Here is a 25,256-nt window from a genome sequence, read left to right on the forward strand (position 1 = left end):
CTACAAAGTGCTTTCCCCCACTAGCTTGGTTAGGTCTCCGTCTTTCCTGTCCATAGGCCTTCCTTGGATATCTGGTAATTGTCTGCTCGTCATTAAGAGTCAGCGGTGGTTGCTAAAAAGCTGTTTCAAAGCTTGAGTCCCTGGGTGGGATTTATTGACTGGAGCTTTCTTCGAAAGTGAGCAGAAGGGGCCATTTCTTCTGGGAGTCAAGTCCTGGCTGCCAGTATTCTGGGGCTGAGTCAGGAAAGAGGGCTGGTGGAATCTCAGGCTTCAGCATGCATATATTTATTTAATCTCCAGTTCTCAAATGTAGCTGACCTCTCCAGAACAGAAAACCTCTGTTATGAGAATAACCTTCCAATTTTGGCAGGAGCTGGGGAGGGGCAATCACCCAACAGCACTGAGTAGGGGGAGATCTGGAACTCCAACTGTTTTCCAAGACTTTCAGCTGATCCTCCTTTTAGCTGAACTCTATTTCTTGTGTGGCCTGGTGCTTCCAGTTCCAGAGCCTTAAGAGGATTCTGGGATGTAAAATAGGTTGATGACCAACTATTCCCACTGTAGGCTCAGGGCTGTGATCTCTCGTGTCTGTTGGGTCACTTACCACTCATTCATCTGCTTCCCATGCGTGTCACTGTATAACTGCTGCTGTTCCCTCTGTTTTTGTGGGCCATGTCTCTAAAGACTCCCTTTAGTTTTATCGAGTGTCAAAAGAGAATGAGAACAGGTGCAAGTGTTCAACCTGTCATCTTTATAGAGGAATAACATTTGCATTCTTGATGTTAAGTAAAACATCTCAAAAACAGCCTCTCCTCATTGTTGCCATCTCAGAATCTTCCACACAGACAGCAGCTGCCCACCGCCCCCCACCCCTGACTTTTCTCTTGTTCTCTTCACTCCCAACTTCTTCCCAAATACTCTGCTTGCCTGATGTCCTTAGAGCCTTGCTCCCGTGCTATTCCCTCCCCACACCATATTCTAGCCCAGCGAGGCTGCTCCAGGAACCCCCTCCTACCCCAAGGACCCCTGGGAAATGTCACTCCTTGTCCTATTGGTTATCAGAGGGAAATTCCTGTGGATAAGAGACATTTTTCTGTAGTCTGATGAATAGGGGTTCTCACACCTGGTTCTTATTCATTCATCCCATAAGTAGTTACTATGCATTTCCTATGCATTATGAACTGAGTGAGGTCTTGGGGGCTTACACAGCCTTTTCTCAGGAAATTCAGATTTAAGAACAAAAGGGAGAATCACAAACCTTGGAGCTTTGCAGATCTCAGATTCTTGACCCCAGGGCCAAGCACTGGGGCCCAGAGAGGCTCACTCAGGCTGCCTGGTGGGCACAGACCCTTCTAGAGAGACCCAGCCCAGGACATCCTGGTCCTGCTCTGTCAGCATCCCCTTCCCATTTCTTAGGATGCTGAGTGCCTTCTGGGGCGGCCAAGCAGACCTGGGCACAGCACTCCTCCCTGAGAGCCCCAGAAGAACCTCCCTCCTGCTGTCCTGCGGCTGGACCAGGCCAGCGCTAAGCCCTTGGGCACCTGTACTAACTCTCCCGGCTGCCCTCGGCTAGTTAACTTATTAACCACATTGACAGTTGGGGAACCACAGGGTCAAAGGGGGTAAGCAATCAGTCCAGTGAAAACTCCGCTATTACAGATAACTATCCTGCTTCTTCTTGCAGAGTCCTGGGCTGGAAGGGGTTCCTGAGCCCCTTTTACATGGGCCATGGCACACCTGGACAGACTCTGAGACTGCCTATCCATCTGAGAAGAGGTTGGGGTGGGAAGGGGGCCAGTACCTGGACTCTAGGTGTCTTCCTGTGCATTTTGGGATCAAGTTTGTCAGAGCTTTTTCATGGCCACTACCTCACTGCACCTCCCAACGGTGGACAGGCCTTTGCAGTTGAAGAAACTGAGGCTCAAAGATGGGACATGACCATATAAGGTCAAAAGGCCCATCAGAGGCTGAGCCAAGGTTGGAACCCCGGCCACTCCCTCTCCTGCCTAGGCTGTTTCCACTTCCACCACATCCTGAGGAAACTCCTTTTGAGGTTTGATCCCTGGTGAGGAGCCAGGCTGCCCACTCTTAACATTCACCTCTTGGCTCCCAGGAGCTCAAAGCAGTCCTCTGAGCACACTGTATTCAGCCAGAGGGCAGAGAGTTGAGCACAGAGGAAAGACAGCATGCTGGGAGGGGAGTATCTTTGATCACCCATAGCCTGGATCAGGACAGCTGGATCCAGTGATAAGCCTCCTGCTGTATTTAGGCCACTGCCTGGGCCCCTCCCTCACCCTCGGATACTCTCCCTGGCTTGCTAAAAATAGAAGCCACTTGCGTGGTTATAGCAATTCTACTTTCCAGCCCCAAATGTCCTTTGCCATTAGTCATATGCTTCATGGTTGCAAGCCCTGTTCATGCTCTGCCTCATTCGATCCTCACAACAGGTGTGTAAAGCACAATGGTATTTCTGCTTTCTACAGAGGAGGAAGCTGAGTGTGTAAGGAGTTAAAAGCTCCATGCAAAGCCACAGAATTGCAGAAATACATCTGCACCCAAGACTGTTCACTTTTCTCCATACTTTTCCGTATTTTGGGAAAGCAGGTGACATGTGTGTGCATGTAGACATGTATGGGGGAAGAAGGAGTATAGGAGGGAGTTGTGGCCTGGACCTCTGGCTTTTCCCATCTTTAGCTGGGGCACCTACCCAAGCCTGCCCTTGGGTGGCAGACCACAAGTGTGTGTCTCGTGTTCTGGGAAGGCCTATACTTAGGTCCAGCTCATTTCAGGAGGGTCCCTCCCAGAACCCACCTTCTGTGATAGGCCTGGGAATTATCTGAATCCCAAGTCCCCACGCCAGGCCCCATGCCTAGGGCCCAGGCTCCTGAGTAGGACAAATGTTCCACTGAGAAAGGGAGAGAGAACAATGGGTGAGGCCCGCCCAACTTCTCAGTCTCCTAACCCAACGCCCCACATCACAGGGCCTGAGGTCACTCTGAGACTTTCATCCCATGAAGAGAAGCATGCTGGCTCCCTGAGCCCCCATTCCCAAGATAAATACTGGGGCTAACCCAGTGCCGCCCCAAATGGAGCTGGGAACTTCAGCTGTCACTCACCCAGGGCTGCAGGCGTGGCCACCTTAGTCCATTTAGCAAAGTTAGGCCAGCTGGCCTCCCTGTCCCTCCCTCCCAGCCTGCCCTGCAATCTGTGTGTGCTGAGATGTCACACACACACATCATCTCATTTAATCCTCAAAGTAACCCAACGAGGAGGAAATTATTATCCTCATTCACAGCTGAGGAGCTTGTCCACACCGCGCAGCTGATGCAAAGCAGCAGAGTCTCAACCTCCAGCACACCCCCACCCAGTGGGAGGGTCCTGATTCCCTGATGCAGAGTCAGAGCTGGGAGGGCAATTTGGCAGCTGGCTCACTCCCTGCATTTTCAAGCATCATTTGATCTTTTTCTGACAACTTCATCAGTTAGCAGGGCTCAGAATTGGCAAAAATCCTTATTTAGACATTCAGCCAAAGAATTAAGAAGTGGTTGGTTTCAGAAAAAGCTCAGTGATGTAGGATGCAATCTCTGCTCTGGGCTGAGCAGTAAAGAGATGGGATTTGGCCTCCAGCCTTGGCTGCGCCACGGACACCAGCAGCCTTGAGCATGTCACTGTTCTTCTCTGGGCCTCAGCGTCCTTATATTTCAAATGGGTGTGTTATGCCTCCCACACAGGTAGTTAGGAAAGGCTGGAGGGTGGGGGAGAGCTCTGGGTTCTAGTTTTAGCTTTTCCCGCCTCTGGCTGATTGGTCTTGGGCCAATTCCTTTCTTTCTCTTGGCCTTCACTTTCTATCTGGCTCCAGGCAAGGCACAGATGGCCTGTGACTCTAAGCTGGGGTGATGGGGGTGGAGGGAGTCTGTGGTGATAGCCAAGGGCTCCCCCGCCCCAGTGCATCCTGGGTTGCCTATATGCCTATATGTGGTGCCTCTACAAGTGGGCGATACATGGGACTCCCCACGACTCACCTGGGTGCAATTTGCTCAATCCCTATCTCCACTCTTGTCTGGGGACAGAAACTGGAGAGGGTTGTTTTCATTTGTACAGAACTCGAGCATTCCCAGATGCCTCACTTGTCACATCTTATCTGACCCTCTCGTCGACCTTGGGAAGTAGCTCTGTTATTACCTTTGGGTTCATGCAGGGGACCATTCAGGCATGGAGTAATTTAGTGACCTGCCCGCAGTCACCCAGCTGGTACCCAGGAAGGGCCAGCCTCAAACCAGGAGCTGACCATAAGGCCCGCTCTCCTTGCTTCTTACCACACTTCTCACTTTCTGGAAGGTATTTCTCATCCAGTGAGTCCCACCCAGGCCTTTAATTGATTCTGTCAATGATTCATGATTTCTCTGGAAGCTCCCAAGAGCACATCGTAGTACCCTTACTTGGAGCACTTGAGAGGCAGCGTGGTGTTGCGGAAGGAGAGCGGACTCTAGAACCAGCTGGGCCCGAGTCTGAATGCTTTGAGGCACGTCACTTGATTCCTCGAGGCCATGGCTTCCTTACCCTTAAGACGGGAATGACAAATCCCCTTGACAGGGCTGTGTGAGGATTCAGTGAGACGTGTTGTCTGCCCTTCCCAGGTGCACACACAATCTCATTGCTCCTCCCTGTGAGAGGTACCTAGGACTCAAGGTGACAATGGCCGGCCCCAGTGCCAGCTGAGGAAATGGACGCTCCGGCAGATGGGGGATGGTGTGGCGGCACAGCTCGCTGTGACAGGGCTGGGTTCCCTTGGTGCACTGGCTCCACTGGGCTCTGCCTGCTGGGAAACATTCATGTGGCAGAGGTGAGAAATGAACTCGGCTTCCTTCCAGAGGTGGAGCCTCCTTTCCCCGGCTACAGATGACACCGATGGGATCATTTTAAAAGTACTGCTCACACCCGAATTCCCCAGTGGCACCCGGGGAACAGGCTGCAGAGGGCTTGGGGACATGTTTGTCCAGCACCCCGGTCCCAGTCCTGCGCTCTGAGTACAAGATAAACAAACCCCATCTCAGCTTTTCAAGAGTCCAGGTCCCAAGGGTCCTTCTCAGCCTGCTGGCTTGAGGCTTTATTCCACTCTTGTCTCTTCTGATAACTTCATCTGCGCCCCCAGAGACCTCAGACTTGTTTAAAAATAGAGAAATAAACAATATTGTTCCTAAAGTGCCCCCTCCTGCCTTTGGGCCTCCTAACGAGGTGCTGGCCAGGCTGGCCAGGGCTGTGTTCCCAGGATTTTCGGCCCTCTGCAGGCTCTGGCAGGCTGCCCCCTCCGCAGGGACAAGACGCCCCGCAGCTCTGAAGGGCTTCCCAGGGGCATGAGCCATGGGTGTGGGGGGCGGCGTGTGCTGCTGGCCTGGAGCTGTAGGCTGCTCGGTGCCACACAGCTGGTGTGAGGAGATACAGTCGCCTAGGCCCAAAGGGTAGGCCAGGCCCAGTCCAGGCCCGAGCACAGAGGGGCCTGCTGGGGATCTTCCCCTCCTCTTAGCTCTGGCCTCAACCCAAACGGAGGCATAGGCCCCTTCTGTGTGCCGGGCACTGGATAAGGCCCCCAGAACTTAGCCCCTCCAGTCTCCCAGGCTCAACAGGCTTGTTGTTCCAAGTCTTGGAATGGAGTTTGCAGTTTGTGTATGAGCTCAGTTTTCCCTGCCTGAAAACTGAACCTAACGATAACAGCCCTGCCTACCTCAGAGGGTTTTTCTGAAGACTGGATGACGGGGATGGATGTGAAAAAGCTCAAATGTTCCAGGAAGGTCAGCGGGGTTTCAGGGCTCATTCATTAAGGAATTGCACTTGGGCTGTGTTCCTAGGAGTGGTGGGACCACACAGGGAGTCTTTAGGTCTGAGGGTCACCCTCATATCAGGGGCTTAGAAAGGGACAAGGCACTCAGCTACCACCAGGCTACTGGAAGGACCCAAAGCTACAGCACTGAGAAGGCGGCTAAGAAAGGAGGGTGTTCCACCTGAAGAAAGTCTTGGGAGGACATAACTCTCTTTATGTATTTGCTGGTGGGTGGAAGAAGAATTCGATTTGGCCCAAGGGTAGCACTAAGGTGAGTGGGAGAAGTGAGGTCACACTGAGGTCACTTCTCCCACTCAGGGACAGGCTGTTGAAGTGGCCCTGCCTACATCTTCAAGTGCCATCCTTTTTAGAGAGGTCTCTGAGCCCCAGGGAGACAGAGGCCAGGACCATTGTGCTTTGTCAGTCATGCAAATCAAGAGGGTATGGCAGTTGCACAAGGGAGCTGATCACGTTCTGAAAGCCCCATAGAATTATCCGAAAGATTATCATTACTTACAAGTTGCCAGCCTCTGAGGTTATGCACTTTGGAATGTATCTGGAGAGGTATAGACAGACCATGAGATGAACCGTGGCCTTCTTCCACTGAACTTTCATTCTCAACAAGCCTTTCCTGCCATGTCTTGCAGGAGAAGCGCATCCTCCAGCCCCTTCTTGGGTCTGGGAGCCGAGTCCAGCTCTGCCTGGGGCTCAGCCCTTCTTCTGAAGTTTGCAAAGCAGAAAAGAGAAACAAAAACTCCTGTTTCCCACTCCCCCAGGAAGGAAAGCTTCTTTGCTTGCTTAGCAAATTCTCTCTGGAGCGTACTTTCTTTTTTAACTTGCTTTTTATTTATTGTTAAAATAGCACGGCAGCATTAAAATACATTTTCTAAAAGTAATTCCTTAGCACCCAACCATCCTAACAAAAGTTGTCATTTTCTATTTTCTTTTGCCACCTTTTCCCCCTAGGCATGCTTTATTTTATATCACTGTAGAGAAATATAATTTTATTTTGTGCTTATTTTCCCATTAGGCACAAATGTTTTTTTCATGTTGCTACATAGTCTGTGTAATTATCATTTTAATGGTTGCATAATTGCATTGAGTTCTGATTAACTAAACCATCCTCTCACTGCTGGACATTAACATGGTTTCCAGTATTGGAATTTTTTTTTTGCTACTATAAATAATTTTGCAATAAACATTCTCATGTATTATTTTCTTCATTTTTAAAAGTTATTTTCTTCGTTTAGATGTCCAGTTTCTCCTTGGAGGCATTACAAAGATAGGGCCATCCACTCTGAGAATTTGAACTATGTAACTATTAAAATGATAATAATACTGAGTGTGAAGCAACATGGAAAAACATTTATGACTCAAGGAGGGCAAAAAGCACAAAGTGAAAAACCTGGGCTCTTGAATAGCCTTGCTCCAAGTCAGCGATAAAAGATAGTCATGCGACATCACTAGAGACCTGTCTCCAAGGTGATGTAAATGCAGAAAGGTCATTGTGCATGGGGTTTTCACTAGACACGTGTGCGTGTGTTGTGGCTGTGCTGCAGGGGCTGTAGCACTCTGGCACCAGGACCCCTGGCTGCATCCGGTCTCTCGGCATCTCCTGCTGACTTTGTGGCCAGCCCCAGCCCCGGCCTCCTCCTGCACTGCCATCTAGCCGGTACCATCCTGGAGGGAGCTGTTGTGGACCTGGGGGCCAAATTCCACGTCACTCCTGTGACCCAGGGGCATTGGGTCATCCTGCCACCCCCACAAATGCCAGGATTCGCAGGGCATTTCTCATTCCTCCCCTTGGTCCTCTTTGAGCTGGCATCGGCACCAGTCGTAGCACGTTCCTTGGCGCTCAGCCTGGACCTGCCTGCTCACCCAGGAGCTTGACACCTCTGTATGAATTTTTTTTTTTTCCATTTTGATGCAGTACCTTCCTGGAACACACCCCGTGCAAAGAGCTCATGTCTGAAAATCAGACAGAGCTGGGATCAAGTTCCTGCTCTTGGTCTTATTTAGTTATTTAACCTCTCTGCTCCTCAGTTTTCTTCATCTACGAGTATACAATGAACTTACTGATATCTACCGTTTGGGTTAATGAAAAGAATAAATGGCATAACACGAGTGACCGTAGCTGGCACAGCGCCTGATATCTAGTAAGTGTTTAGCAAGCGCCAGTTCCTCTCCTTCCTGCTTGTCTCCCTTGGGCTCAAGGGAAAGTATGAATCAGATGTGATGCCTGGAGGTCTGGGCTGACCGTAGGTGCTTATTGAATGCCTAGGTAATGATGAATCATGGCTGGCCGGCGGGCGCTTAGCAGTCAAGGGCGGCCTGCTGAGGTTGGGTTTATATTCCCAGGATATAGGGGAAAGGCAAGAATAGGAATGGGTGTGTTTCCAGAGTTTAATAACCCCAAATGTCAGGAACTGAAACAATAAAGGAACTTTGAATTGCTTCAGTTTGGACTTTGAAGTGTTTAAAGAGCCACTGGGCATGAGAGAGGGAGAGGGAGAGGGAGAGGGAGAGGGAGAGAGAGAAAGAGAGAGAGAGAGAGAGAGAGAGAGAGAGAGAGACCTATTGGTGAGAGAGGAGCTGTGGTGTGAGCCCATCTCAGTTTAAATCAGTTGATTCAAAGTGAAATGCGAAATAGATCAACTGTTGTTGCTTAGATGTGTTGATAAAAGAGAAATTGTTGTCGTAAGGCAAAGATATACATCCTCCAGAGTTCACAGGGGAACATGTTCCCAGGGTGCCCTAGGGTGGGTGTCCCCAAACAGCTGCAAAGCAGCCCTGACACCATCTGAGCACCCCTCCTGATTACAGACAGGAAGGAGGCTTATAAACAGCAGGCCGGAACCAGGAGGGCCCTGCGTTCCCTCCTGTGAGATTCTGGGCTGTTCCCTAAACCGTCCTGTGCCTGGGACACCCTGGGTGACCTCATTACGTTAGTCACAGTTTCCTGCTTTGCACAAACTGCCTTTAAAGTACAGGTACAGATTGTGTTTTAACAGGTTTTTATATGGGCTGTTCAGAACGTTGTTTGCATTTTCCACAGAAAAACATATAAACTGCTGTTCGGTTCCCAGCCTGAGCCATAAGTCATTGCTGCTCGTGGTGCAAACAGCATTAAAACAGAGAAAACTCCTTGTGGAACCCTAACGCACTTGGAGGCCTCCCTGCCCTGACAAATGGAATTGAAATAACTGAACTGCCTTCCTCTGACTCTATGCCTTGTGAGAGTACAGAGCCCTCCCTCATTCTTCTGTTCTTTCTTTTTTGGGGGGGAGGGCTGGGGAGGTTGAAAGGGACAAGGAAGCGGGGCTCTTAGGTCTCCCTTATGTCCCTTCTGCCTCTTCTCCTGAACATCTGCTTCTCTTCCTATCAACCCTTTGACCTCTTCACTGATTTCCACAAAACTGCACTCATGCCAAGCACTGTGGATTTGGGTGGGCACTGCTGAAGGCCGGGACGGGGGAGGTGGGTCTCAGGAAGAACCCCGTCTTGGACTATTTGCATCTACTGCCTCCTCTCCTCTCCTTCTTCCATCTGTCTCCCTCTTCCTCTTCCTCCCCTCACCTTCCACCTCCTAGAAGGCCTCCACGGGCCCCCACTTCTCCCTCCTCTACTGGGCAGAGGGCTCTTCTCTCCGTCCTGGCCCCCTAAGGCAGAGGGGTCTTCCCACTCACAGGACCCACTTCCCCAGATGCAATTTTTTTTTTCTCGTTCTCCTAGTCGCTCAATAAAACAGCAAAGCAATAGGATTGAACTAGAAAGTCATTCATTCAGCAGCAGCACTTTATTTGGTGCTCTAGAAGTAGTATCCATCAGCTTGGCTGTGGCGGTACATGGAAACATTTCCTAACTAAATCTGGCAGAAAGTGGAAGAGGGAAGTAAGAGGGAAAACAATGAAAGGACATGTTTGTAGGGGAGACAGTTTGCCACAGGAAGAAAATCGACTGTGGGCAATGACAGTGAGTACACGTGGGTTGGGGGTGATGTAACTTGCCTCCCTCTGCCTGTTGGACTGGGGGGCTGCGTGGAGGAGGGGAGCTAGAGAGAGCAAAAGGAAGCTTTGTGAGGTGTCTGTGCAGAAACAATGTTTTCAGGTTGGGTGTTTGCCCTCTGGGGTGAGACTAGATGTGGCCCATGCACCACACCACTTGCGGCACAGCCCCTAATCCCACCCATGCTTGCTGGGTAGGAGACTGTCCTGGAGGAGACAGTAGGATGTGTGTGTGTGTGGGGGGGCAGTGGGGGGGGTGTGCAGCATCTGATGTAATGTCTTTGCCATTTGTTAATACAATTTTGACCAGGTCATTTAGAGTTGTCTAAGGATTGGCTACATGAAAATCACCTGGGCAGCTTGCTAAGATACAGATTCTTGGGCCCTACCCCTCAAGGTGCTGCTCAGAAAGACCATGGTGAGGTTAGGGAATGTGAATTTTGGTTAAAGCGCCCCATGGGACTCAGACACATAGCCGTGTGTTAGCTTCTCTGTGATTTGCTATCCTCAGCTACAAAGTGAAGTTATGCACGCAACATGTCAGCCCCCTTCTCGCCCTCTTTTCACCAACGCTGCTCTTCTTGGAGTTCCATGGAGGTTTCACAGGGAGGCGATGCCTCTGGCACAGTCAGCAGCTGACCCTGAGGAAATGCTGGGCTACAGATGCCCAGTGGAGCCAGAACTAACATTTCTTCTGCCCATCAGCCGGCAGGGTGAGCTCCTGGAAGCGTGTTGGCCCAGGTAACGACTTTACCTGAGAGCTCAAAATGTATCACTCCGTCAGTGCCTGGGGGTGCTGGATGCTGATGGGGGGAGAGTGAATTTAGGATGTAGGATTACTAATGGTAGCTCCATTTACTGGGGGCCTCCCAGTGCCAGGTGTTTTACAGATATGATCTCATTCAACCCCCATAAACCTCCATGTGCTAAGTTATGATTCTGCCCGTCCTATAGATGGAAAAAGGAGAGGCTCAACGATCTGCCCAAGATCACACAGCTTGTTTCTTTGGTGACTCTTGTTATTCAGGAACTTGAATATTGTTTAATGTGCTGTCAGTCACTGTAGAGTGGACCTCAAGCTGTTAAAAATGGTAATGCACTAATGTGAATAGACACTTATCGATAATATAAGCTTTGTCTCTCCTGTAATAGATTTGATAAACAAGTGAGGGGACAGTTGGTCTTTTTGATTCCTTGTTTTTTCTTTCTTTTCTTCTTTGGCAAATTGCATTACTGGAAAATTGAGATTGTCTAAAGCTCAGAAGCTGCTAGGTACCACAATCATGTAGATGTCTAATAAAAACTTATTATACTAACTTTTTAGAGTCAGTCTGACTCCAGAGCCTCTGATCCTTCAACTCTCCACGTCCAGCCTTCGGCACAATGTGGGGTTCCCAGACCACCCCTGAAAACTCAGGCCTACACTCAGTCCCCTGAGCTTCTCTGTGCTAACAGGTAGCTCTTCTGGAAGATTTCTCAGGGTAATGGCAGGTACCTATGGGCCTAGAATCTGGGGAGAGACTGTTCTGGTGGGTCTGAGCCAGGTTCAGGCCACGTGGTCCGGTGGATGTTTAATAACATTTAACATTTTTACTGCCTTTCTCTCCTACTTGTTCCATTAGCGATCCGCCTCCAGCTGCCGTAGGACACATCTTCAGCCTGTCCCTGCCAACCCATCTGTCACTAGGAGACAGCTCCCATACGGGCCCCTCTGTTTTTAGACTCTAGGAAGGTTGAACATCTAAAACAGAGAGACTGTCCCGCTCTTATAAACAACTGGTGGAAAGGATGGCTCTGGGGCCTGGCCAACAGAGGTGGTGTATTCACGTAAGTGAATTTCTCATGTCCCATGCTACCTATCCCCAAGTCCCCTGAAATGAAAATGTCAGGCTTCTCTGTACCTGTGAAGATCACACAGACCAATCTGGGCCTTTGAGGAGTTTCAGGGTCCAGGTTAAGCCCCACTGTTGCCCTCCCTTACCTAACATTTTTATCTATCCAGGTGAAACCTGGGCAGCCCTGAAGGGGCAGGGACAGCTGGCGGATGTGTAAAGAAGGAAGGGGAGCCAGCTCCTCGCCTGATTTCCTAGCCCCGGGCCCAGCGCAGCTCCGAGTCCAATCACATCTCTCTCCCTGCCTGATCGGCCCTTGGCTGCTGCCTTACCTCTGTCCTCTGGTTGGTTTCTACTTCTGGGCCCTTTGTGGGTCTTACCTCCCAGCAATGTCTGTCCTAGTGCTTGTCATTATACTTTGCCTGGAATTAATTCAGACACTTCAGAGTACACAGAGTGGACAGAGATGTTGTCTCCACTATTTGGGGGCCCTGGGACCTCGTCCAGTGCCTGGCACCCAGTAATTCACCTTATGCATTTGCTACAAGGACTTGAAGTTCAAGTCATGAACTTTGCATCTTTCATCCCTAGCTGAAGAAGCCACATCCTTCAGCTCTTCTAGTTTGTTCTCTGAACAGCAGCCAACTGACAGTGGCATGGGACTCAGGGTACTAATGCTTCAAACCCTGCCTGTTCTGGGATGTGATTTTGAGACATTTTCTTGGAAAAAATTAATACCCAAGGGAGTTAAGAGTAGCACTATAGATGAAGCACTGGATTGGGAATTCGAGTCCTTCATTGGGCTTTAGTTTCCTTTCTTTGTAAAACATCTGGTAATTTCTATCCCGCCACACCCTCGAGACGGTTGCAGCCTAACCCAATGCCTTGCACACAGTAGGTGCTCACTCACGTTGGGTTGGAGAACTGACTGAATGGCTTCGACTCAACACTGCCATCTTCTGGTAGAGTTACTCTAGTGTTGAAGGGTGACTGGGTCTAGACAGAGAACGAGGAATTAATTCCTCCTGGATAATGAGGTTGAAGGAAGAGAGGCCTTCTCTGAAGGGGCATTCCACTCATCTGTTCTCTGTTCAGCCCAGAAGCTCCATACACCTCTGGCTTCCAAGCCAGTGCCCCTGGTGACAAGCTCTTTCATATTCTTGGGGACAGATGCTTCCTAGGTGCGAGTAGTCCAGGAGAGAGGTTAGAATGGATACCGCCACCAGGAAGACCTGGAATTCCAGGCCCTCTCTTTTTCCCCAGTGACTAACTACCACCAAAGAGTGAGGGACCCTTTTTTTTTCATTTAAATAAACATTTTAGTTCTTTCTTTTCTAATAAAAGCATTTAAGGCTGTTGATTTCCATATAGTACACACTATTTTCACTGCATACCACAAATTTTGATATGTTGTGTTTTCATCTTCATTTGGTTCAAATTAGTTTCTATGTTCCTATTTTCCTTGAGTTTGAGGGTTTTCAAGGTATCTTTCTATTATTGATTTATAATGTAATTTTATTGAAGTCAGAGAACATACTTTGTATGATTTAAATCCTCTTAAATTTATTGAGACCTGCTTTCTAACCCAGCAGATGGTCTATCTTAGTAAATGTTCCAAATGCACTTGAAAAAAATGTGTATACTACTGTTTTGGGTGAACTGTTCAATAAAATGTCAAGTAGGTCAAGTTGATAGTCTTTTCAAGTCTTTTACATCCCTAATATTTTTTTGTTCTACTTATATTAATTATTGACAAAGAGATATTGAAATCTCCATCTATATATGTGGATTTGTATCTTTGAAAGGATTTAAAATGAGAAAAAAAGGCTTTTATATTTATTAACATATCATTTCCGGTATTCTTCATTTCTTTGTGTAGATCCAAGTTTCCTTCTGGTATTTTCTTTCTCACTGAAACACTTCTTTTTTCTTTCTTTCTTTTCTTTCTTTCTTTCTTTCTTTCTTTCTTTCTTTCTTTCTTTCTTTCTTTCTTTCTTTCTTTCTTTCTTTCTTTCTTTCTTTCTTTTCTTTTTTTTTTTTGTAGCTCTGGTAAGCTGCTGATGAATTCATTCAGTTTTTGTTTTCCTGGGAAATAAAGTCTTTTGCTCTTGGGGTTGAGAGGTATTTTTGCTAGGTATAGAATAATAGTATGAGAGTGTGTTTTGTTTTGTTTCAGAGAGTTAAAGATATTGCTCCATTGTGTTTTGGCTTGCTTAGTTTCTGATAAGAAATCTAGAGCGACTTTATCTTCATACTTCTATATGTATGTGTGTCCCTATCTCTCCTCACTCTTGGAAAATATTTTTCTCTTTTCTACTGGTTTTAAACAATTTGGTTATGCTGCACCTTGGTGTGATTTTCTTCAAGTTTCTTCTACTTGGGTTTTGTTGAGCTTCTTGAATTCTATGGGTTTATAGTTTTCCTCATAATGCTTTTCTCTACTTTCTTAAACATATATAGCATATGTATAATTGCTGTTTCAATATTTGTACCTGCTTATCCTATCATTTGTGTCATTTTGGGGTTAATTGATTATTAATTGATTTTTCTACTGGTTGTGGGTCTTATTTTCCCACTTTTTTGTACGACTGGTAATTTCTTACTGGCTGCTGAACATTGTCAATTTTACATTGTTTGATCCTTAGTTTTTTTGTATTCATTTAAATTGTATTGAGTTTTGTTCTTAGATGCAGTTTAGTACTTGAAATGAATTTAATCCTTTTAAGGCTTGCTTTTAAGATTTATTGCGGCAAGTACTGTATACCTTTCTTACATAACCATGGTACATTTACCAAAACTAATAATAAGTTAAAATTGGTGGAACACTGCTAACTAAATTACAAACTTTGTTTGGATTTCATCAGTTTTCTCAACTGATGTCCTTTATTGTTCCAGTATCCCACATTGTACTAAGTCTTCATGGCTCCTTCGTCTCTTCTAATCAGTGACAGTTTCTCCGTTTTCTCTATCATGATGTTTGGGAGAGCACTGGCCAGGTATTTTTGTAGAACATCCCTCAAATTGGGTCTGTCTCAAACGTTCTCTTGATTAGACTGGGGTTATGGATTTGTGCAACGAATACCATAGCGATGAGGTGCCCTTCTCATCACATCCTGTCAAGGCACACATGATATCAACATGACTTCTTTTTTTTTTTTTTAATTTATTTATTGGGGTGACAATTGTTAATGAAATTACATAATTTCAGGTGTACAATTCCGTATTACATCATCTATAAATCCCATTGTGTGTTCACCACCCAGAGTCAGTTCTCCTTCCATCACCATATATTTGATCCCCTTTACCCTCATCTCCTTCCCCCCACCCCCGTTACCCTCTGGTAACCACTAAACTATTGTCTGTCAACATGACTTCTTACTGGTGATGTTCACCTTGACCACTTAGTTAAGGTTGTATTTCCAGGTTTCTGCACTGTTACTCAGCGGACAGAGCTAGAAAACATATGTCTGTAGACTAACTCGGGTAACCACATACCAGTATTTATTTCTGTATCTAGTCATCTCTCTATGTATTAATATACCCATAAGTACATACTGATGTCTCTGCAATCCAGCACCAGGCCTAGTCTTCTCCCCTTACTTATTTGTGACATATTTTTGTGACAATGGGAAACTTGGCTCCAATTATCTGTTATTTATTTACCTATTTGTTCAACCGCAACTACTATCCGTGTAGTTTCAGCATTGCTAACCCTACCCCCTTGAGAAACAAATTTGCCGGTTTGAGTACAGTGTTGGTTTATGGTACTTGTGGTTTTTAGACTTATAATACCCAGTTGAAACACCATTTTCCAAAGTTACTTGGTCAGTTCCTTTCTCCCAATTCCTTTCGATAAGGTTTGACCTACATTTGTAATACAGTTACTTTTGTGTGTCACGGTCTGCATTTCATCCTGGATTCACTAGCATCCTGGGTTATTTATTTATTTATTTATTTGCATCTAGTAAAGTCCACTCACCGTCGACTACAGTTGTATGGATATAAACACATTGAGGCGTGGCTCTTTCAGCGCATATCGCCATGCAGAACAGTTCCATCTCCCTAAAATGTTTCTTGTGAGGCTTCTATGTAGTCAACTTCTTTCCCTCCCCCAACCACTGGCAACCACCCATCTGTTTTCCATCCCTAGAGTTTTGCATTTTCCAGAGTGTCATACAAATGGACTCATACAATACATAGTCTTTTGGACTTCTTTTACTTGGCAAAATACACTGAAGAATCATCCACATGGTTGCATGAATCAATAGTTTGTCCCTTTTTCTTCCTGAGAAGTATTCCGTTGTACCGGTGTCCCAGTGTCTGTTTATCCGTTCACCTGTTGAAGTACAAAATGATTGTGGTGGATTCATTTTTACTCTCTTAATGATGTCTTTTGCACAACATAAATTCTCAATTTTACTATATTCCAATTTATGATTTCCCTTGATTAGTTAGTGCTTTTCATACAATGTTAAAATAATATTTGCCTCAAGGTCATAAAGATGTTCTCCTATGCTTTCACCTAAAAGTTTTATTATTGGTTTTCCACGTTAGATCTATGATCGATCTGGAACTAATTTTTGTGTATGGTGTGAAGCAGGAATCAAGATTCATTTCTCCCCATATGGATGGCTACTAAATCTACCACTTCCTATTGAACAGATTCTCCTTTCCCCCACTCCATTGCAATGTGATCTTTGTCATAAATCAGGAATTCATATATGTGTGGGTCTGTTTCTGGAATTTCTATTATGGCTATTGGTCTGTGTGTCTGTCCTTGTACCAATACTACACTGTATTGATTGCTAAAGCTTTAGCATAGCTCTTGATATCTGGTAGTATAAGTACTTCAGCCTTGTTTCTCTTCTTTAGTATTGGCCTTAGCTGTTCTGTTGCCTTTGTATTTCCATATAAAGTTTAGGATCAGCTGTTCAATATTCGCAAAAACATCAAGTGGAAGACTTTAACGAGAATCAATTGCTTTAACTCTGCAGATCGATTTGGGAAGAATCCGTATCTTAATAATATTGAGCCTTCCAATCCATAAGTATGGTGTATCTGAGGGAAGTTTTTAAAGGCACTAAAACACAAAAGATTCCTTTACATCCTTCTTCCAGGACATGGGACTGCTCACCCAATCTTGCACAACTATGAGGGGTCTTTCAGGTAGCACTTCCCTCAGTGAAAGTCTGCCCCAGGTACCGGAGGCCTCCACTCAGGACCTGAGAGGGGCTGGCCCCTCCCACTAGACGCCTCCATCCACTCCTTTCCTTGACAGGTGCTTTACATCTGTTTAAAAATTTAAAAATACAAACATTAATCATATCATTTTTAAAAGAGTTGGTAGCAGACAAAATGAACAGAAATAAAGCATTATTCAAAAATGGCAAACTAAATATTAAGAAAGCTTCATTAGCAATGAGAAATTTTAAATGAAACAGTACTGTTTGATCTTTCTTTAAAAAAAATGATACCTTAAAAATCAAAGTGCGTCAGTGACGTCTTTATTGAGTCACTAGCGTATTTTTGTGTGACTTTTTTCCAGCAACTGTAAAAAGCTCTTTTTGACTATGCTCTAGTTGGAGAAATGGAGAGGAGGTATTTTTAAGCTAAGTCTAAATATTTTCTCTCTGACTTTCATCTTCAAATCAAATCTCTTGTTCAGTAACTTTGAGAAGATCTTTTTTAAAAAAAAACTTCCAGTTTTTGGCAAGGACTGCAATCTTTTTATTGTCGACAAATTGTAGTGTCTGTTTCCCCCGCATTTGGGGTTTATTTTCATCTTCTTAGTTTTAGCGTCCGTAGATGGAGATTGCACTACTGAGTTACCTGTATAAATTTCTACACTGACATGTTTATATTCTCTTGTTCAGAACGCCTTCACACTAGGGTACATGTTATTCTTCAAGGAAAGTGTTGCTTTGTCAATTGTCATCTTCTTCCCCCACCGGAGGACTAAAGATTCCTAAATGAGTGTGAAATTTCATGCAGACTGTAACTCCCTGGATAGGTCCCAAAATTTATTGGTTCAGATTTCAAATTGTTAAGTAATAGCCACAGAAATCTGGAGTACCGTAAACTGGAACTGTGATCACTAATGAGCCTCGCTCCCTCCCCTGCCTCTTCCCAGCTGTTCTTCTGTCTGCTGGTGGCTGGACTGGAACAGAGGACGCCAGCTGAGTGGCATTAGCTCAGGATAGAGAGCAGGGTGAGGCAAGGAGGCAGCATCTCATGGGCCCTTAGAAACTCCCTGCAGCACCGCTGGTGTCCCTTTGCCTGGAGCCGCGCAACTGTGCTGATGATACCTCCTCGTAGGGAAGTCTCTGGCCTGGGATCTCCCGCCTCCCACCCAGAAGTGGTGAAGCATGGGTCCTGGGGGAGAGGGAAGTTGCCATTGTTGGATCAGAGACAGGCCCTGGACACGTTCCTGGAAGATGCCCGCCAGGCCTCACAGAGAACTGCACCAGCCACCCCTTGGCCTCCCAGGCCCAGAAACAGCTCTGGTGACTCGGCCCTAGCCTGTCAGGAGAAGGTCCCCTGCTCCTCACTCTAGTTCCTCCACCATTCCCCAGCCTGATGGCTCCATGTGGCCTTCACCCTGTCCCCTTAGTTTCTCCCTTCCTCAGCATTTGCTCCTAACCTAACTGTGCGTCTCACATTTATATCAACAGTCACTACCCACCAGATACACAACGCTCATACTGTGTGGACCACTTTTTTGACTTAAATCTAGGCTCTGTTTTTGCACTTTGTGTCAAAAAACAATTTTTATTAAAGTAAGAATTTTAAGAGGGTGCCACTTCCAAAATTTTCCACATTTTAATGGTCACATGCTTCGCCTCCATCACCACCTTTTTCTTTGATGTTTACTTGCCACAAGGCATCATGGTGGAAACAGTGCTGGGTAGACTCAGAAGATCTGGTTCTCAGGCTGAGTGACCTTGGACAAGTCTCTTTCCTCCCCCAGGGCCGCATTTCCACATCTGTGACATGAGGGGGGTCAGTCTAGATCAGAGATATCCAGACACTTTTGATCATGTATCCCTGACAATTAAAAAATGTGGAGTGTGCACCGATAATACACGTGTGTTCACTTATAAACTATGTTCTTTACCGCAATACCAACATATTAACATATAAACATGCAAAATAAATATTTTAAGCTAACTATTACATAAAATATTGTAAGAATAAATCTTCCTTTATTTTATGTAACAAAATTTCCTCCTGTCACGATTTTACTATTTGCTTATAATTAGTGACAATAGGGAAAGCAATGTGGTTGGATGTGCTTCTTTATTCTGTGCAATCCTGCTTTCATACTTTGAGATAGAGCCATTCAGAGATCTAGTTCTAGTTGAGTTTATTTTTAATGGCTGTCATAACTGATCCGAAGACAAGAGATGTATCACTGGCTGTATTAAATTATGGTACTCATTATCAATCCCATCTACCAATTAAAGGCTTTTTATTGAAATTAAGCTGGTAGATGTGCCAGTCAGTGGCTCTTTACAAGCTAAATGGAAAACATTGCATTTCTGTATTTGTAACAAATGGACTCAAAATCCACTGACATTCTTCATTTGGGTGATTTTCAAACAGATTGGAAAAATCTGTTTGTAGTATTTTCAGGTACGCAGTGATAAGCATTTTTATAAGCTGCACCGCGTTTTCAATAACAAAAATCTCATTTTCAAAATAGTCTCTCCAAAGTGTGCATTTTTTTGAAAAGGCAAGGACTTTCTTACTCATTGTTAAAACGAGTTACCTTTACCTTAAGAGTCAGAAGAATTTGAGTTCATTTTTTGGTGGATATCTGCTAGGTAGCAGTAAACTGCCAACCGCCACTTGTCATCATAAAAAGCTCAACAAATTTGGAACACTTGTGTTTTTGAACAAGAAACACATAAAACTCCTCTTTCAGTTTGATGACTATTTTAAGTGCCAAGAGACAACCAGGCAAACCTCAGGTGGTTCAAAAGATTTTCACCGTTACTTCCCTGTGATTATAAATCATTATATAAGGTTTACTATATTTTAAATTAAAAAACACACACGCAACTAACCATATCAATGACTCCTGCAGCACTTTGTGTTCTGGGTTTAACTCTTGACAGTAGTCATCTGCAGGAAATTCTGCAAGGAACTAGTTGTACAGTGTCCCATCCTTGCACCCTTACCAAGAATCCTTTTCATTATGGAGCAGCCACTCATCAGTGATTTCACTCAGCCAATTTTCCCCATAAATGGTGTTTTTATTAAAGCAGTAATGTGCTGTTAAGCTCACATCACCTCTTTCCTTCAGTGGCTCACAGAAGTATGGTTCTTCATGTATTTCATTATTGAAACAGAATCTAGGAAAACCATGATAGAAACATCTCTATGTTTCTTCAACAATATATTTAGCCAACTTTCCACAGTGTGGAATTTGTTCTAATGCTTACTTCTCTACATCTTCAGCAATATTGTCTACCCATCTTCCAACAATATCTGTGGTCACCATGTTGTGTTCTATGTACTGTTCCCAGCAGCTACCATACCAACTGCCCCCTCCCCATCTCTGTAAGACAAGGTGTGTGTGTATGTGTGTGGAGAGATGAGTCATGTGACATGAGTCTAAGGTGAGGAGTGGATTGGCTTCCTGGCCATCACCCCCACCCCCTCACCAGCAGCAAAGCCAAGTAATGGGGGTGGCCCCCACGGAAGGGAAGATTGGTACCCCACTCTCTGGTGGGCTGTATGCTTAGACAGTGAGCTTCTTCACCTGTCTTGCACCTGTCTGAGTGCAGGACAGGAGAATTGAAGCCGGTAGTTCCCGTTATGTCTGACTGGATTCTCAGTTGTTTCCTCCTCATAGAAAACAACTTGTGTTTTAAGTACGAGAGGTATCTGCCCTGACCTTTCCTTGTTCACTTGCATTTACATTTTAAACATTATCTTCAATTGTGGTTTCCTTGCAGGAATCTTGTCAAGCCACCTATCCATTTGTGAGAGTTAATTTAGTTAAAATTTGACAAAGTAATCTGTAAAGCCGCTTAGCAAGGTACATGTGACCTGGAACACATCACAGTAGATAAGTCTTAATAGCATTCGTTTGAGGCAGTCAAACCCAGCATTTCTGGGGGGTTGTGGAGGTGAAAGGGTGGAGGAACCAGACAGTAGGAGCTTATTTGGAGGTTCTAGCAGGGCAGCCTGATTCTTCTGGACCCTGGGTCCTCCTGGAACATATATACATATATACATATATATATGATTAACCCTGTCACCTGGGGATCTTATTTACAGTGCAGATTCCTGGGTATATTAGTTTGCTAAGGCTGTGTAACAAAGTGCCACAACTATGTGGCTTAAATAATGGAAATTTATTATCTCCCAGTTCTGGAGTCTAGAAGTCTGAGATCAAAGTGTTGGCAGGATAGGTTCCTTCTGAGGCTGTGAGGGAGAATCTGTCCCTTGTCCCTTCTGGTGGTTTTCTGGCAATCTTGGGCATTCTAAAGCATCACCCTGATAGCTGCCTTGTAGAAGCATTACCCCAATCTCTGCCTTCAAGTTCACATGCTGTTCTGCCTGTGTGCGTGTCTGTGTGTCCAGATTTCACCCCAGACCTTCTAAAACAGGATCTCTGAAGGTGGGAGTTTACAATTCATGTTTTTAAACAAGGACCTTAGGTAACTCATATGCTTACTAAAGTTTGAGAACTACATGGCCACCTGAGGTGACACAGAATCTTCTCTCTTTTACCTCAAATACATAAGAATCCCAAATAAAATTAGACCATAGATTTTAATATGTTGCTGAGTTCAAGAGACATGACAAAGAAATTTTCACGTGCCCAAAATGAAGAAATCAAAACCAGAGAGCTAAGCTTTGGCTGATGCTGGGGCAACCCTAAGGCGTGTTAGGTAAGGGAATACAGGCCCTTAGAGACTGAGACTAGGGTTCAAATGCCCATGAGAGAGGTGATAAGGCCACCAGGTGCTTGAAGTGGAGGAATTAACCCTTGTGCATGAAGCCTGAAGCCTTGAAGGGCTACCTTGTTAGTGAAAAGGGGACTAGAAAAATCAACCAGAGATTTGTTTCATCTGATTAAAAATTTGGAAGATTGAGGAACTATTGGCCATTCAGATTTGTTGTGTGAACTCATAGAATCAAAGAGCTTTCCTTGCTGAGTTGTATCTAAGGGAAGGGAATTTTAGTTGAGGATGAGGGAGGGATAGGCGTCATTTTAGAACAATAGAGCAAAGTTTGTGTCTGATAAGGGCTGCCATCAGGCAAGGTGAGTTTAGAACAGGCGACAGCTGGGCCCCTGAGCAACTGAGGGTGGAGGGGAGTCATGGTAGATTAGGGACACAGAAAGTGGGAGGAGGAGGGTACCAAAGATGAACTTGTTGCTTTTAAAGATTTCCAAGCTTGTTCTGTGCAGTTCCCCCTTTAACTCTCATTAGGTCTGCCCATCTCTTCCACCCCAAAATCCACCCAACCTGCCCATTCCTGGGGACTGGAAGAAAGTAGCAAGGCGGCATTAGCTAGAAGAGAAGCGGCTGGGGTATTTTCTCAGAACCCTGTGATACCAGCCTCAGAAGGACCCTCTCATGCATGACCCTGGCCAAGCCCAGGTTAGCGAAACTGGGGGTTTCTAAAGTCACATGACCCTTACTCATATGGGGTTCTCATTTGAGAAATAGTTTGGTTTAAAAGTGAAAATTGTTGATATATATATTATATACATATATTAGTTAGGTAACAACTAATAGCTACCACGTGTTGAGTGGTATTCATCAGTCACTGAGCAACTTTAAACCTACCCTGTTGAATCCTCACAATAAACTGATTAGGTAGATATAGTATTATCCCACCCTATTTTGTAGATGAGAAAGCTTTGACTTTGGGAGATTATATAATTTGTCAAAACTAAGGTCACTCACTAGCAAATAAGGAAGCCAGGACTTAAACCCTAGTCTGTCTAATATCTATATCAATATGTCAATAGTAGTTAACACTACAGAGTAAATTACGAAAAATTTGTATCCCATTCTTTATACTTTTTTTTTGTATTCTCCAAGTTTTATACACAAAATGGAGAAAAATTAGTAACCATAAAAAAGGATAACACAACCAGAAATGAGCCTTTGGATGGTATGTGTAAGAGGAGATGACAGTGGGGAAAATGATATTAAGCATGGCCCCTCATCCCTGGTACCCTCTGTCACACCCAGGGTCCTGGCTTGTTGACCTAACATCTACTCCAACATTTAGGTTGTTGCTATTAGTTTCTTCTCAAACTCAAGACACTGTACTTTAGGAAGATAAGCAAGGCCCAGGGAGGCACAAACCTGACATTGATGGAACTCCTTCCTCCTCCTCCCCACCCACAGGTCAACCCTTTCAGAGACCGAATCTGCAGAGTGTTCTCCCACAATGATGTGTTCTCCTTTGAGGATGTGCTGGGCATGGCATCTGTGTTCAGTGAGCAGGCCTGCCCCAGCCTGAAGATCGAGTACGCCTTTCGCATCTATGGTGGGTGCTATGGAGGACTGAGTGATGAGGAGGGAGGTGCCATAGAATAAATACCATATCTGGAATCCATCAACATCAACGCAGTGGTGGGATGGTGATAGTTGGCGTTTACTTCAGTATTTAAGGATATTATCCTGTTTCTCAAGGACTGCAGTTTTTAAAAAAGGATTGAGAACTACTACTGCAAAGGATTGATACATTCTCCTCCATGTCATCAGAGGCAAATGGAGTCACTGGTGTGGTGTGGGCAATGATAGACAGATGATAGATGATAGGTAGGTAGGTAGATAGATAGATAGATACTACATTATGGGTATAATGGAGTTATGCTTGTTTTGCAGAAGTTAAGAGATTTGAACACTGAAATTAACTCAGCCATCAAATGGCTGAGCAATCTTGGGCAAATGATTCCACTTTTCTAAATGAGGGGGCATTGAGAGAGATCATCTCTGAGATCCTATGGCATTTTCTGGTCTCTGATTTTGTCTTGGGTAGCCATAGCCTCTGCAAAACTTCTGCTCTTCAGCAGGCCCATGTCCCCATACACAGCTGGGATGACTGGAATTCTCAAAAGGAATCCAAAGGAAAGAAACAAAGACATCTTGGGAAACCTTCGAACAGGTCATATACAGGCTTTATGCTTATCGTGACAATTCCTTGGCCCCAGAGAACTTGTTCATTTAGGATTATATATTTTGGCATCTCACCTGCCTTCCTTTTCTGCCAGCTCCTCCCCTGTTTCCACACAGTCGATACCATCTGAGGCCTGCCTCACCCAAGTGGACTTGGATAGGGTGGAGAGGAAGAGTTTTAAGCCAAATGGACCTGTGAGGACTCAGTTTTCTCATCTATAAAAAAGACTTAATGATATTTTTGCATCCCATGCGTCCTCAGGCTCAGTGAACAGTGAACTCAAATGAAATCACAGATTCCCCTGATGAGAATGGCTGAGTAAGCTCCTATCGTACTGCCACTTCCACAGATAGTGAAATCTAAATAAAATATAATAAGCAACTACTTAATGGCACTGGAAAGCTACCAAAGCCAAGTAGATACTAGAAACAGCTGATACTTGGTAAAAGGAAATGGAACTGCATGGTCCCCTTCCCCTACTCCACCTTTTAAAAAAATTAACACTTTTTCGCGTGAAAATGGGCTTCAGTGAATGGCATCATGCAGCACTGACAGAAACTGCACTTTTTCTGACTTGAAGAATCAGAGTTTGGGGGCATATTTCCCCTGAAAAACAAAAAGAAGGCGAGAGTTCATGAAAGAAGAAAGCCAGAGAAGGGTGCTCAAATTTTATGTATCAACTATGTCCAAATCTCTTTCTGACCTCTAAACTATATATATAAGGCAGACTCTAAGAAGCTCAAGTAAGGATAAAAAAAAACTGAACTGAGATTTGAGTACCACTGCATTTTAACAAGGTCCCTATTTGACAGGGTTTGCAGTTTGAGTCCAATCAATTGCTTGCTAAAACCAAAAATCCAGCACTCTTTGGAGGAATATAACAGAATCTAGAATTTCCACAACAAACTACTTATAATGTCCATGATGCATTCTAAAATTATTTAATATACAATTTAAAAAAAAACAACACAGAAAAAGTAACACATTCTCAAGAATGGAGACTGATTCTGACATGATTCAGATTTGGGATTAGCTGATAAGTATCTTAAAACAGCTATTATGACCATGCTGAATTATGTAAAAGAAAGTATGCTCACAATGAACAAAATGATAGAAATTCTCTTATATATGATGTCAGAGGGGCAATAGATTGGGGGAGGGCTTACCACTTTGTGAGGCGTGAAATGTCTAACTATTGCATTGTTTTGTACACCTGAAACTAAAACAAACAAACAAACAAAAAACCAGACATTCTCAGGAAATAAATAGAAACTGTAAGAAAGAATCAAATAAAACATAGGACTGAAAAATAAAATATCTGAAATAAAAATCACTGGATGGACTTACCTGGAAAACTGAGATGACAGAGGAAAGAGTCAGTAAACTTCAAGTTAAATCAATAATTATAATAGAATCTGAAGACCAGAGAGAGAAAAACTATCAAGCGAAAAA

The 25,256-nt window shown here is 44.8% G+C and overlaps 1 protein-coding gene across 1 annotated transcript in view; it reads left to right on the forward strand.

The window, feature by feature from the left end:
• Positions 1 to 25,256, forward strand: part of CIB4 (calcium and integrin binding family member 4) — a gene marked incomplete at its 5' end in the record, with an annotated part of 51,066 nt that overhangs the window by 14,511 nt on the left and 11,299 nt on the right. The window contains one exon of the mRNA XM_081068579.1: positions 23,030 to 23,171. Within this exon, the coding sequence (XP_080924705.1) occupies positions 23,030 to 23,171 (142 nt within the window). The remainder of the gene's footprint in view (positions 1 to 23,029; positions 23,172 to 25,256) is intronic.

Source organism: Rhinolophus hipposideros (genome assembly GCF_964194185.1).
Source record: "Rhinolophus hipposideros genome assembly, chromosome: 12".
Lineage (NCBI taxonomy): Eukaryota > Metazoa > Chordata > Mammalia > Chiroptera > Rhinolophidae > Rhinolophus > Rhinolophus hipposideros.